This window comes from Rattus rattus, chromosome 1 (genome assembly GCF_011064425.1).
Source record: "Rattus rattus isolate New Zealand chromosome 1, Rrattus_CSIRO_v1, whole genome shotgun sequence".
In the NCBI taxonomy this organism is placed as follows: Eukaryota; Metazoa; Chordata; class Mammalia; order Rodentia; family Muridae; genus Rattus; species Rattus rattus.
In genome coordinates, this window is record NC_046154.1 from 249,066,114 (window position 1) to 249,081,474 (window position 15,361).

A 15,361-nucleotide genomic window follows, 5' to 3' on the forward strand; every position below is an offset into this window, starting at 1 on the left:
ACGAAGGAAGACGCTAAACCTAGAGCAGTGTTCCATGAGAGATGGTCTACTCAGTTCTTCCCCAGACTGCCCTCTTCTTCAGAGGACCCCATGACTAGGATTTCCAGCACCTCTGCATTGGCTGGTTAACCTTCCATGGTTTTTAGAAAACTAGCTATTAAGATTTTAAATAGGTTTACTTCTCATTGGGGAATCCAATTACGACCTGTTGTGCATCATACAGTTTCCTGAGATGGTCTCTACTTCTCAGCTCTCCATCCTTCTGACTGTCCTCTCATCAGTCTTCTGTTCGTTAGCTCTCCACTTAACATGCATTTTGCTTATATTTTTTATTTTAGAAAGGCTGTGTGGCTATGTCTGGCTTTAAAGTTGAGATCTTCCCACCTCTGCCTTACGTGCTGAGATTAGAGGACTGTGCTGCTACACTCACCTTCATCTTTTTAGTGTGCATGAATATTCTGTTTGCATGTTTATCTGGACATCGTGTACCCGCAGTACCTATGGGGGTCAGAAGAGGGGACAGACCGCCCAGAACTGGAGTTACAGGCCCTTCTTAGTCATGGTGTAGGTAAAGCACTCGCATAGAGACAAACAAACCATGAGGTCTTTTTATTCATGGCCACTATAACAGAATGCTGAATGCTGGATGAATTAAACCACAATTAGGCTAGGTGTGGGAGCAAGCACGCACCCCTTTAATCCTAGCACTGGGAAGCTTGCCTGTTCTACATGGGGAGTTCCAGGCCAGGTCTACTTAGTGACTCTGTCGTCAGAAGTAAAGAAAAATGCAGTAGGCCTGATGTAGCCCAGTGAAAAGCACTCACCTGGCAAGCATATATCCCTGTATGAGACTCCCAGCAGCAACAAATACAGCAAGTGCGATCTGTAACATCAGACACATTTCTATGCCTGAAACTTTAAACCTTTCTCATGTTTGTAGCATTTTGCCCGCATGTATGCTTGTGTACGCATGCATCTAAGCCTGATGAAGCCAGAACCCCCCTGGACATGGAGTTTCAGACAGTTGTGAGCCTCCATGTTGGTGCTGGGAATTGAACTATGTTCTCTGGAAAAAGAGCAAGTGTTCTTAACCAGCGAGTTATTTCTTCAGCCCCTAATGGTTCACTGGCTTAAATCTCTGGTATTTATTTATGTATTTACGTAGCTGGGATTAAAGGTGTGTGCTCCTATGCCTAACTTTCCTTAGTTTTTTAGGCATATCTTGGAGTGTTTTTTTTTTTTTTTTTTTTGGTTCTTTTTTTCGGAGCTGGGGACCGAACCCAGGGCCTTGCGCTTCCTAGGCAAGCGCTCTACCACTGAGCTACATCCCCAACCCTCTTGGAGTGTTTTATTCCTTGATGACCAGCATAAGTTAACTTCTTCCTGTGGCAGTTTAGTAGTGAGGGTTACATTCCCGGTGAATGTCCAACCTTCAGTGCGGAAGTGTACTGTGTGTGGGAGTGTACTGTGTGCGGGAGTGTACTGTGTGCGGGAGTGTACTGTGTGCGGGAGTGTACTGTGTGCGGGAGTGTACTGTGTGCGGGAGTGTACTGTGTGAACACTGCACTGAGTCTGATGTGGGTAAGGAAACTCATACATGAGGTGGCCTTTTGGGTCTTCCCTTACTGTTTTCTTTTCTGACACAACCGGCCCAGACAGGATCTCATGTAGCCCAGGCTGGACTCACACTCACTCTGTAGCTGAGATGACACTGAGCGCCTGCCCATCCTACTTCTACCTCCTACATGCTGAGATGCTGAGTCTGGCTTGGACATGGAAGGGATGGGCTGACATGGTCTTTCCCCTGGAACAGACACAGTAGGGCGTGGGCCTCCATGAATGTTGATAGCTGTTGTGGACATAAGGCTTGTTTGTATAATGTATATATTTTCACATTCTTCCTCAATACCTCTGCTGTGCATAGCCCCTGCTCAGGCTTTCTTCCCACACGGCATTCAGTCTCCACCTGCAATCTCTACATCTGTGGCACAGATGAGCTGTGGCCTTCCCTCCTGCCTAGGTCCAGCATTAACTCTGTTAATGCAGGTCCCTGGCCTGAGGGACCCAAACAACATGAAACCAAGGTGGTTTGATGTGAAAGCCAGAAGCCCTGTCAGGCTGTGGCCTCTGACAGTAACAGAAGGCAGATGAGCAGTCAGCCAGGCTTAGATGCCTCATTCTCCTTAGGGCCTCCAGGATCAATTTCAGAGGAAAAATTGCGAGTCTCATACAAAAAACAAAAACAAAAAACCTAAAAACCCAAAACCAAAAAAACCTTAGCAGGAAGTGTTTCTTTGGGATCACCTGAGTGGACACGGCAGTGTGTGGCCGAGATGGGTAGGGAGCAGATACAAGCACAGCAGCCAGTGGCCTCCTAGACCCCGTGCTGTGATTTTAGGGCAAAACCTGGCACCAAAGTTTGTAATTATGAAGAAAACACTGGTCTAAAAACAATACCACTGTCTAGGCCTTCTTTTTCCCAGTGTAGGCTGGCACCAGGGGGCCACTGCTGTCTTGGCTCAGGCCTCTGGGAGCATCTAGGCTTTCTTGCTGGGTGGGGCTCTGCCTCCAGAGCTCAGGAGAAGCAGCCTGCTCCTGGCAGGCTCCTGTGCAGACCCCAGTGTTCCGGCTGCTCGATGCCAGCCCTGCATGTATAGTTTTCCTATTGGAAGGCTGAACCTCCTGAGCTCTCTTTCCAGAGTCCCTGGGTACTGGCCTTCAGGATGCCACTCCTTCACACTGCCCCTATATTCTGCTAAACTTCCCTTCTAGATCTTTTTCAGATGTGCTGTTCTTTCTCCATGTTCCCTTCTCTCTGTGACTTCCTCCTCTTCACAAGAAACCCAAAGCTGGTCCCAGGATGAGGATCAGAAAGACAAGCTCACAAGACTGAGGTGCTATGTAGCAGGACACTGCTACACACAGGGCACTAATAACTGTAGCTGCCTTCACTACCTGGTTCAGAAAATAGTGTTTGCTTTCTCCTGAGCTGTGGGCAGCCTCACTGCCTTGGGGTTAGTCAGCTCTGATCTTCTTTATTATTTGTTTCCCAAGTACTCTGTGATCTCTCGCCATTCCAGCTAATATGCTGATCTGTGCTATGGAGATGTGGAGACAGCTTGTGATGGTCAGCTGAGGAAGATATCTGCTCAGAGAACGCGCATGCAGCACCTCAGGGTGAGGTCTGACTCCTTTTCCAACCTTCTTAAGAAGTGGTGGTTGGGGGATTTAGCTCAGTGGTAGAGCACTTGCCTAGCAAGCGAAAGGCCCTGGCTTCGGTCCCCAGCTCCAAAAGAAAAAAGAAAAGAAGTGGTGGTTGTCCAAGGACACGGAAGCCCAACTGAAGCAGGCCTCTGGCTCTGCTCTTGCAAGCACCAGTCTCCTCTTGCAACCCAGCTCTTCTCCTGACGTCACTGGTATCTGTGCCAAGGTCTCACTGATGGGGCTGACACAGGGACTGTAGCACGGCTATCCCTGCTGACACTATGGTTATCCCATTACTACCTGAGCAGAGTGACATGGCTGGACACGGCGGTGAGATAAGGAGAACACAGTGGTAGGCAGATACAGGGGATGGGGTGCCTTTTGTTGGAGACAGGGTCTCACGCCGGGAACCAGACTGTTCATACCCCCACTGGAAGGTAAGAAGAGGTTCACAGGACTCTGACCTGGAATTCCAGCCCATCCGTCTCATTGCTCTCTTTTGTTTGCCCCTCCTAGTGCAAGGGATCTTGGGAGATTTAAGAATATGTAGGATGTGTATGTTGGGGTGGGGAGCTCAACGATGCAGCTTCTCTGAGGTCATCCTCCATGCGTGCTAGGACTCTGCAGTGATGCAGATGTTCCGGGAGCCTTAGACTCCACAAGTAAGAGCGGTAAACTCGCACGGTCACCAAGGTAGATTTGGGTGGGATCATTCCTTTGGTCTGCACAATGGAAAACAACAAGGGGGCAGGAGGGGAGCCTGGGGTGCCTCACCTGGAGCAGCCTCCAGCAGGTAACTAACTGAGATCAGACCTTCTCCCCTGTGGAGGGCCAGGATACCTTCTAGGTTGTGTCAGGCAAGTAGTGCCCTGGGCAGGCCACTGGAATGCAACAGAGCCCAGAGGGTCCTCCTGGTTTAGAAATTCAGCCGTTTGCTCTGTGTTAGTCGGTCCATTGGAGACCAGATGAGATTCTAAAAGGAATGCCAGTGGCATCACTGCTAGCAGGTAAAAAGGACTGACTAACAGAGAGTCAAAGATGCTCCATGGACGGCAGCCACGGGGAAAGTACTACAAGGTTAGAGACCTAGGAGACTTCAAGGAAGGCCTTTAGGTCTCTGCAGAGGCTACTGTGAGTCAGCTAGTGTGGCAGGTGTATCTCACAGGGCTGAACTGTAACATGGGGACTAAAGGGTGGAAGGACCCCTGAGTGGGCTCGCTTCTCCTCTACTGATGATATCCAGAAAAGCCTGGAGAGCCTCTTTAGCGCACCGGGACTTGTGGCTGTACGGTACCTGCTCCCTGAAAGCACTACAGGCATCTCTATGCCAACGGTGATGGGCATGTTACTAATGAGCCAGGCCCCTGATTTTAAGGGGTAATAGCCCCCACCCCAGGACTGGCAGGGTTGCAACAGTGCTTGCCAGCAGAAGGCTAGACGGGGACATCTGCCCTATGTACTGAGTGCACCTCCTCAGCCTATGACAGTGTTTTAAGGGTCATGGGAAATCCCAAGCCTTGTGGCTAGAGCTGCGGTCTGATCTGTCACCATGCAGGTAAGTCTCTACCAGACCCACACTGCTGATGAGAAAATGAATCTCAAGGAGGCCTGGAACCCGCCTGCAGCTACACCATTACTTAGGACCAGGACAGAACCGACTTCCTTCCACACCTGTCTCCATTTAGGAAATAAACCCAATTGGCTGAGCAAACTCTCCAGGCCTCTCATGTCTTTCAGTTTCTTCCCTAGGACCAGTGCTGCTGTTCCTGGGCGGTCTGTGTTTAGGACCCTTGCCATCCTCAGGCAAAATACTCTGCCTTAGGCCCTACATTTGCCAGAGCAAACCAGCCACCAAGAAAGATCATAGGTGACTGCTACCATTTTGTTAGGGAACCTGGTTCCTTCCCTATGACCACCTGGACCTCCTGACTGGGCCTGGTAAGTGCTCTAAAGTACGGGGTCAGTATCGCCCAGTGAACACTCATCAAGGATTTCTTAGACCTCATCCTTCCTCCAGAAGCTGACAGGAGCCATGCGACCTTTCTAGAATGGAATTCCAGTCAAGCTAGGGCAATGCTGAGCATCTGTGCTCACACCCAAGGTGCTGGTAGTCTTTACAACCTCTCCTGGTGTTCTGGTGCTCCTGGTGCTTCTTGCTCAACTACACTCTCTGCTCCAGCCCACCCAGGAACTCTCAGACCAGCAGATCCGTGTGTCTAACATCAGGCAGTTCTACCTGTAGTGAAGGAGCTGGCCGTCAGCACTGTAATCCCGGTACACCTCATAGTCCTTCTCCAGGAGCACACCTGGTGGTGAACAACTGAAACACAGCAGAAAGAAAAAGGCTTGAGTCTAGGTGCAGCACTGCGAGCACACAGCAGTGCAGCACACAGCAGTGCAGCACACAGGAGCACAGCACACAGCAGCGCAGCACACAGGACTGCCCACACTTCCCGGGCTGCACGTTATGTTCCTTTATTCCTGCTTTTCCTTTCTCAGTTTATAAACAGAATCTCACTATGCAGTTCTGGCTGGCCCAGCACCCTCAGAGATCCATCTGCCTCTGCCTTCTGAATGCTAGGATAGCAAGTATGCACCACCACGCCCGTGTTCCTTTCTATGGTCTAAGCAAGAATTGTTCTGTCTTTCTTCTACTGTAAGAATAACCAGAAAGGCCTAGAAGCCACGGAGCAGGCCAGGACACCAGCCCTGTCCTAGAATGGTAGCCAGTATTTTAAGGGTCCAGAGATGAGGGTACTGAGAGCTTTAACCAGAAATGGCAGAAAACCAGGGGAAAAGACATTCTGCAAAGACTCTTCTGGGAACTGTAATGGTCTGAGGGCAGACAAAAAGACATCTGAGAGATACCACAAGTGGATGTCTAAATACGTGATTATCCTTGTCAGCTATCCAAAAGGCAGGTGATCAAACTAACACCTAGTTGTGATGGAGAAGCTTCAGTAGTCTAGAAGAGATTTATTTAATCTGATCAAGATTATCTCTACTGAACCCTGGGCGTTTATAATCCTCAGGAACCAAAGGCAGGGAGAGCCAAGATGCTAATGTACACTCTTGCTGCCAGAGTGAAATACAGTTTTAGAACAGCTGCTGATGTGTAGGTAGAGGGGCACTGGCTGATCTAAGTGTCCGGAAGAAAAAGTCATCATTAGGTGTCAGTCTTTACTGTTTTTGAGAGGGGCCTCACCATGTGGACCAGCTGACCTCAAACTCACTGAGCTCCTTTTGCCTCTGCTTCCCAAGTGTTGGGATTCAAGGTGTACACCATTATACCACGTCTAGATGTCAGTCTTGAAAAGCTAAAACAAAAAGATACTGGTAGTATTAATGGAGACTTGTAGCCTAGTCTTCACTTAAAAGTTCAAGAACAAGCCAGGCCGTGATAGTGCACGCCTTTAATCCTAGTACTCCGAGGCAGAGGCAAGTGGATCTGAATTTGAGGCCTGCCTGGTTTTCTTATTTTCTTTCTTTCTTTTTAAAGATTTATTGTATGTATGTGAGTACACTGTTGCTGTCCCTGTCTTCAGACAACAGAAGAGGACATCCGATCCCATTACAAATGGTTGTGAGCCACCATGTGGTTGCTGGGAATTGAACTCAAGACCTCTAGAAGAGCAGTCAGTGCTCTTAACCACTGAGCCATCTCTCCAGCCCCCTTCTTGATTTTCCAGGCTAGTTCCAAGACACTCAGGACTACACAGAGAAACCTTGTCCCCCCACTCCTCTAAGTTATACTTACTTAGAATAGCTAAGTCATAGAAGGACCATTAAGAATCCCGTCTCTCTCTCTCTCTTTTTTTTTTCCCTTTTTCTTTTTTTCCAGAGCTGGGGACAGAACCCAGGGCCTTGCATTTGCTAGGCAAGTGCTCTACCACTGAGCTAACTCCCCAACCCCAAGAATCCCGTCTCTTAAGACCCGCCTTTCATTTGCACACACCACATTCATTCCTTAGGTCACACTGCAACCTGGGTGTCGATGGGACATGGCGTAAATTCCTTTGTATATGATTCCTTGGCTCTAGGCAAGACAGCAGATCTCTGAACCAGCAGGTACTATTGGAAGAGCCTCTGAATGCTAGAGACTTGTCATAGTGTATAGTGTCAATCCTGCCAATGTAACAAACCCCTCCACTCTAACTCGCCTCATTCTGACCGTAAGATGTGTATGTGAGCATCTGACGACAGAGATAAATCATCGTCAGGATAACCTGCATTGCTCCTGGACAGCAATGGATTCCTCAGGGTGGGCTATAAGATGCTGACCTGGACTACCAGGGTGGTGCTCCGATTGTATGATGGCCTGGCTTCTCTCCAAACTGTGAATTCCCTTAGGATTAACTACCTTCCACAACAGAACACCTTCCTTTCCACCGCTTTATATTCAGATCTGAGCCTTAAACCCTCCTCACGGAGCTCAGTGCAGACCTATGGAAAAGGTTATCATCAGTCAGGAAGGCCCGCCACCATTTTGCCCGTCACAAAGTCCTCCTGGTTCAAGTACTGAAGCCGCTGAAACAAGACCTCTCTGCCCGGGCTGCCAAACTCATTATATGGAGCTGGTTTATAGCTAGGCTTTACTTCTCAAAGCACAGGACGACCTGCGACTTTTCTGCTGTGAACTGACTATCTAGGAACCAAGTGCATCCACAACAACCAAGCGATGGCAACAGCAGGAGCAGAAATGAAGCAGGGGTCTAGGGTGTAAATTAACAGTGCAGCTCAGCAGTGGGAGCTTACCTCATGCACACACAGCCCTGGGTTCAATCTCAAGCAAGTCTCATGAAAGCCTCACATTTAGCTGGGCTTAGTAGTTTATGCTTGTAACTTCAACAATGGGGAGGCTGGGGTTCAAAGCCAGCCTGGGATAAGCATTAAGACCCTCTTTACAGGGGCTGGGGATTTAGCTCAGTGGTAGAGCGCTTACCTAGAAGCGCAAGGCCCTGGGTTCGGTCCCCAGCTCTGAAAAAAAGACCCTCTTTACAAATAAACAGAAAAAGGGTCATGCTGGATCAGAACAGTAAGTTGGCTGAGAGAAAGGGAGCAGCTTACTGGGTGAAGAGCTGACCACACAAGCATAGGGATCTGAACCCAGACTCCAGCGTCTATGTAAAAAGCCAGTGTGACACTGTGCACCTGCAACTCTAGGCTGGGAGGTGGAGACAGGGGGATCCTAGGAACTGATGGACCAGCAAATCCTGCCAAACAGCAAACTTCAAGGTAGTGGAAGATATTGCTTCAAAAAATATGCTGGAGGCTGGAGAGATGGCTCAGTGGTCAAGAGCACTGACTGCTCTTCCAGAGGACCTGAGTTCAATTCCCAGCAACCACACGGTGGCTCACAACCATCTGTAATGGGATCTGATGCCCTCCTCTGGTGTGTCAAAACACCTACAGTGTACTAACATACATGAAGTAAATAAACCTTTTTTAAAAAATCTGAGGGGTTGGGGATTTAGCTCAGTGGTAGAGCGCTTGCCTAGCAAGTGCAAGGCCCTGGGTTCAGTCTCCAGCTCTGAAAAAAAGAAAACAAAAAAAATCTGAAAAGTAATAGACAAAGACCTCTGAAGTAGACCTCTGACCTCCACAAGCACACACACACAGATAGGCAAGCACATCTGCTTAGACTTACACAAAACAAAAATACAAAATAACAAAAGCGAACAAACAAACAAAAAACAAAACTGTAAAAATAGCTACGGGCAGATGTTAAAAGTACAGTGGCAGAACTCAATGACACCACTGCATAAACACACAAGCTCTCAAACTCACCAGAAAGTCTGATTGCCAACCTAATTACTCATGCCATGGTTTGCGTCCACCAACCCACACTGCTTCCAACCTAATGACGTGGAAAGAAGGTAAGATCTTGGAGAAACCTCGCTCGTGAGGGAGTGAGGAGTTTCTGAGGGAGTGGAGAGCTCCTAAGAGATGGGTTAGCTGCTGCAAGCAAGACATTGTAGGGTGGGTCAGCTCCTCTGTCTCTCCCCTGCTCGACTGCCTGAGGTTTATAATGAGTCAAAATAAGCCAGTTACCTCTGTGATCACCCGGCTAAAATACGTATGACGGGAGCAGAAGATGGTCCAGGACAATATACCAGAATTTAGTACACAGCCAACAGAACGTTAGGACAACAGTACATATACTAAAGAGAAACCCCGTGTGTAAAAGTCAAGAGAGCCAGGATCTTCCTCTTCAGCACATCTCACTGGTGTGTGTCAGCACACGCCGAAGGTTAGACAACATCTGAAAGCTGAGAACACGTGCCTGAAGTAGGCGGCACTGCAGAGACAGCTTTATCTGTGGCTCCGGACGGTGTTTCAGAGGACAGAAAGAATGAGTGGCAAATATTAACAGAAACTACTGGTCAAGACCTTCAAAGATAGAGCCATGACGTAGAGCAGAAGCTAGAAAACAATACATAGGTGAGCACAACTACAGTAACCCATGTCCCCATCTGTGCTGGCACTGACAGTGACATTGCTGTTATAACTCATGGCAGTAGAGGAACGGTGTGTGTGTGTGTGTGTGTGTGTGTGTGAGAGAGAGAGAGAGAGAGAGAGAGAGAGAGAGAGAGAGAGAGAGAGAGAGAGAGAGAGAGAGAGAAAGAGAGAACAAGACACTTCAGGGAAACACCGGGGACCTCCACTCCCTAGTTAATTGGTGGCTTCCTGAGTGGGTTGATTACCAGCAACACCACCACTAGGTGGAGACAAAGCCTTCAACACAAGAGCCGCTGAGGAGAAAAATGAACCAATCACTACTGATGAAGCATAGCCTGAAGTAAAAATTGCCAAAATGTGTGGCAACTAGACATGCTAAGAATGTGTGTGTATTAAAGGCTTAAGAAAGTATCAAGTAGGGGTTGGGGATTTAGCTCAGTGGCAAGCGCTCTACCACTGAGCTAAATCCCCACCCCCGGAGCTTGCAAGTAGGGGTTGGGGATTTAGCCCAGTGGTAGAGCGCTTGCTTGGGAAGGGGAAGGCCCTGGGTGAGGACCCCAGATCCAAAAAAAAAAAAAAAAAGAACCAAAAAAAAAAAAAAAAAAAGTATCAAGTATACTAGAAAGAAGTCTTTGGGGAATGTAAGTTTCTGCAGAAATACCAGCCCATGATTCTTCTGTGCAGTAGAAGGGCTCTGCAGGATCTATGGAAATGCTAGTATCAACTGGCTTGCCCACGCTTGTGGACCTAGCTTTAAGTAATTCCACTAAGACTGGGGGTAGGGGGTGTTCAGAAATAGGAGCTAAATATTCTTGATTTGCTCCACCACATAGCATGATATAAGCTAAAAACTATATTATGGCTTTTTCCTTTAAACTAAGAGGAAACATTTGGAATTTTCAGAATGAGAAAAAGGTTCAGTCATGTAGCCTTAGGCTAGCATCACACTTTTGAAGCTCCTCCCTCAGGCTTTGAAGTGCTGCTGCTGGAAGTGCTCCACCCACCCTGTATTGCTCCTGTTTCTCAGGGAGTGAAACCTACAGTCCCAAGACAGATGGGATGACGGATGGCTCAATCACAGACAGTATCCAGCTGCTTTACTTCCCAAGCTATCAGAATTAAAAGAAGAGGGCTGGAGAGATGGCTCAGCGGTTAAGAGCACTGACTGCTCTTCCAGAGGTCATGAGTTCAATTCCCAGCAACCACATGGTGGCTCACAACCATCTGTAATGAGATCTGGTGGCCTCTTCTGGCCTGCAGTCACATATGCAGGCAGAAAGCTGTACATAAAATAAATAAATAAATCTTTAAAAAAAAATTGAAAGAAGAGGCATGACACCATTCTGGCATGTCTGTAGCAGGTATAGCTGCAACATTTCAGACAAAATGCAAAGGAAATGTGTTTTTTTTTTTTGTTTTTTGTTTTGTTTTTTTTTTTTCCGGAGCTGGGGACCAAACCCAGGGCCTTGTGCTTGGTAGGCAAGCGCTCTACCACTGAGCTAAATCCCCAACCCCGGAAATGTGTTTTAAAACTGTGTGACTAAAAAGATCCTATATAACCATCAGGTGCCATTAACCAGGAAGCATGCTAAAAGGCTGTATCAGCTGGGCGTGATGGTTCATGCTTATAAATGTAGCAATAGAGGGGTGAGGCAGAAAGACTGCCGTTAGTTTGAAGCCATCTTGGGAAATGTAATGAGTTCCAGCCTAGCCTGAGCTACAGTGTGAGATCCAGGCTCAAACAAACAAATTAACAATTAATGTCAAGAATACGCTCAGCTCCAACTACACTCAAATTTCCTTGGCAACACCCATCTGTGTGGAGAGAGGCAAAGATATTGTCACAGTTCACAACATATGAATGTTTGCCACTGGTTTTCTTTGCCACTGCGTGTGTGTGTGTGTGTGTGTGTGTGTGTGTGTGTGTGTGTGTGTGTGTGCGCGCGTGCGCGCGCGCGTGCATGTATGTGGAAACTAGGACTGTCATCTGAGGTCATGCTTCTTGTTGTTGTCAAGACAGGGTTTTTCGGCGTAACTCTGGCTCTCCTGGAACTCACTCTGTAGACCAGGCTGGCCTCAAACTCAGAGATCCTCTTGACTCTGATCCAGAGTGTTGGAATTAAAGGTGTGTGTACAGCCATGCCCAGTTTTTGTTTTGTTTTTTTGAGGCAAGGTCTCTCTATAGGTTTGGTTGACCTGGAACCCACAACGAAGCCCAGGCTGCCTCGTGAGTGCTGGGGTTAGGTGTGTCCCACCAAGCTTTGCTCCTGCAGCTGGCTTTTATGAAAGGAGGAGCGGGTATACAAAGGTCGGACCTGTAGTTTCATGGCAGGCAGTTTTCCAACTGTGTCACTGCTCCTGCTCCTTGGAGCAGCCACACTGGCAACCTGCTGCTCACAAGGTGCCTTTGGCTCCCTCTCAGAACATGGCCCTCCACGCTCTGTTAAGCAGACGCCGTTCATGGTGTGCCTATCCTCACCAGGGCAATATTCCGGCTTGTGAAGCACCCTGCAAAGAGGGCAGCCAGTCAGCTGGGCCTGGCCCAGAACGAACACAGATGGTGAAATCAGCAGAGGAGGGCACAGAAGTAATTCAAAGTGGACTCCATCTGCTCGAAAAGTTAGAAGGGGAAGAAAAGCAAAAAGAAAAGCTGAATGGACTCAGGGAGATGACTCAGCAGAGAGAGACCCTTGCCTAAGTTTGCTTCCTAGAACTTGCCTTCTGACAACCGCATGCATAGTGTAGCACATGTACACTACTCCCATATATACACATACACTCACACCAATAATAATAATAATAATAATAACAATAATAAGAATAATAAAGCTTAAAAAAGAAAAAAGGGCTAAACAAGGTAAACAGAGGCATAAAAAGTACAAGACCATAAGTGACCCAAGCTAAAGCTCCAGCGAGGAGGAGCGAGGTCTCCGAGCTGGCTGTTTGGCAGAGAGCTTGTGTGTATGTATAACGCTCTAGTGCCACGTAAAACCAAGTGTGATTGCACATGCCTAGAATGTTACTTGGGACGCAGAGAGTGGAAGACCGCAAGTCCAAGGTCATCTTTTTGCTGTATAGTAAATTCAAGGCCAGCCAGGATTACATGAGACCCTGTCCCCCCAAAAAATTAAAATTAAAAAGTTGGGGTGGAACAAAGATTCATCGGTTCAGGGTGCTTCCTGCTACTGTAGCAGACCTGGGGTAAGCTACCAGCTTCCTCTCAGCAGCTCGCAATGGTGTGGAGACCCAGTCCTAGGGAATCTGACACCCTCCTCTTCTGGTCTCCGAGAATACTAGATACAGACATGGTACACAAACACGCAGGCAAAACATTCACACATGTAATAAATCTTTTTTTTTTTTTTTTTTTTTTTTTTTTTTTCCCCGGAGCTGGGGACCGAACCCAGGGCCTTGCGGTTGCTAGGCAAGCGCTCTACCACTGAGCTAAATCCCCAACCCCATAAATCTTTTTTTTTATTTAGTTATTATTTTATGTATGTGAGTACACTGTCCTCAGACACACCAGAAGAGGGCATTGAATCCCATTACAGATGGTTGTGAGCTACCTTGTGGTTGCTGGGAATTGAACTCAGGACCTCTGGAAGAGCAGTCAGTGCTCTTAACCACTGAGCCATCTCTCCAGCCCATAATAAATCTTTTTTTAAAAGTAAAAGTAAATAAATATTTTTTAAAAAGTTATTGAGAATAATACTTCCATTTACAAAGTGAAAGATGCACAGGAAGACAAAATAAGGGCTGAGGGTTGACGAGATGGCTCAGCGGTAATCAGTGTCCTGGAGTTGGAGGAGGAGGGGTACAAACCTCTAATCCTAGCACTTAAGTAGCAGAGGCAGGCAGATCTCTGTGAGTTTGAAACTAGCTTGGTCTACATCAGACCTTTCAAAAGGAAGTGTGTATTTACAGAGGACTCAAGTCAGTTCTCAGCAGCCACACTGGGTGGCTCACTACCACATGCAACTCTGACTCCAGGGCACCTATGCCTGCCGCTCCCAGGAGCACTTGCACTTATATGAATACCCAACAAGACACCAACTAAAAACAGCAACGACTGGAGCTGGAGAGAGGGCTCGGTGACTACGAGCACTTGCTGTTTTTGAGGAACCCAGGTTCTGTTGCCAGCACCCACATGGTAGATAGTTCACAACCACCTGTAACTCCAGTTCTAGACACTCGACACTCTCTTCTGACCTCTGTGGGCGAAAACACACACACGGTGCAGATAAACATGCCAGACACTCTCACACACACACACACACACACACACACGCACACACGCACACACCTCACACACACACACACACACACACACACACTCTCACACACACACACACACACACACACACATACACACACACACACACACACACATACACACACTCATACACACACACTCATACACAAACACACCATACACAAACACACTCCATACACACACACATACACACACACACACACACACACACACACACACACACACACACACACACACACACACACACACACACACGACAGATGTTCATGAGGATCAGTGATCTGAGGCACAACAGCAACAGGCTTAGATGCCTGCAATTGGAATCCTGAGGAGAAAGACTAAACAGAAGCTTGAAGAAAAACTGCCTAAAAAATTTCCAGACTTGATAAAAGCTTTACAGCTGCAAGCCCAAAAACTTCCATAAATCTCAAAGCACAAAGCCAGTGGTGTAACAGAAAATCTTAGGTCAGCCATTTAAAATCAGCAATAGAAAAAATGTAACCACAGTAAAGATATAAGACACTGGGCTGGAGAGATGGCTCAGCCGTTAAAGGCGAGGCTCACAACCAAAAATATGACATAACAGTCTGGGGTGTAACTCAGATGACAGATGGCTTGCCTCGCATGTGCAAGGAAGGCCTGAGAGTTCGTTTCAATTCCTAGCACCACAAAAACTGGATGTGTTTCTATTATCATAGTATCCCAGAGGTCTCCAGTTCAAGGAGGATCAGTAGTTCAAGGTTACTGTCAAGTATACAAGTTCAAGGCTAGTCTGGGTTATTGAGATCCTGTCTCAACCAACCAACCAACCAACCAACCAGGCAGACGCAGCAGAGGTCGTGCTGGGGAGTCGGCTCAGGAGCTGGGCGCCCTTGCTGGCCAGCCTCAGCCTGCACACAGGGTCTAAGGCTGAATTTTGTTTGTCCCCTTTAAAGTCTATTTTTGTGTTGTACCAATAATTTTAGTCTTTGGGTATTTAAGACCATGCAGGTGGCCAGCTGGTGTTTGCACACAGCTTTAATCCCAGCACTCAGGAGGCAGAGGCAGGAGATCTCTGAGTTTGAGCCCAGTCTGGTCTACAGAGTGAGTTACTGGACAGCCAGTGCTACACAGGCAAACCCTGTCTCAAAAAACCAAAATATTAATAATAATAATAATTTTTAGTGCACGAGTGTTTTGCCTGTAGGTGTCTTGAGAGTTGCTAGGTACTACATTGGTAATGGAAATTCAACCTGGGTCTTCTGCAAGAGCAGGAAGTGCTCTTAATCTCCTTCCAGCCCCAAGAGGTCATTTCTTTACACTCAATTTTTACGAGTTGGATCCTATTTTGAGTGTGGTTTTGCATGTTTGTTAGAGGAGAGGCTCTTACTAGGCTGATCTTGAACTCCTAAACTGGAAGGGGTCTTCTTGCTTCAGCTTCCCAAG

At 47.5% G+C, this 15,361-nt stretch overlaps 1 protein-coding gene across 2 annotated transcripts in view; it reads right to left on the reverse strand.

Moving 5' to 3' along the window:
- The window catches only part of Arhgap39 (Rho GTPase activating protein 39), a 151,560-nt gene that overhangs the window by 14,496 nt on the left and 121,703 nt on the right, over positions 1 to 15,361 (reverse strand). For both annotated transcript variants that reach the window (XM_032917606.1, XM_032917598.1), the window contains exon 4: positions 5,441 to 5,524. In XM_032917606.1, coding sequence (XP_032773497.1) covers positions 5,441 to 5,524 — 84 coding nt within the window. The remainder of the gene's footprint in view (positions 1 to 5,440; positions 5,525 to 15,361) is intronic.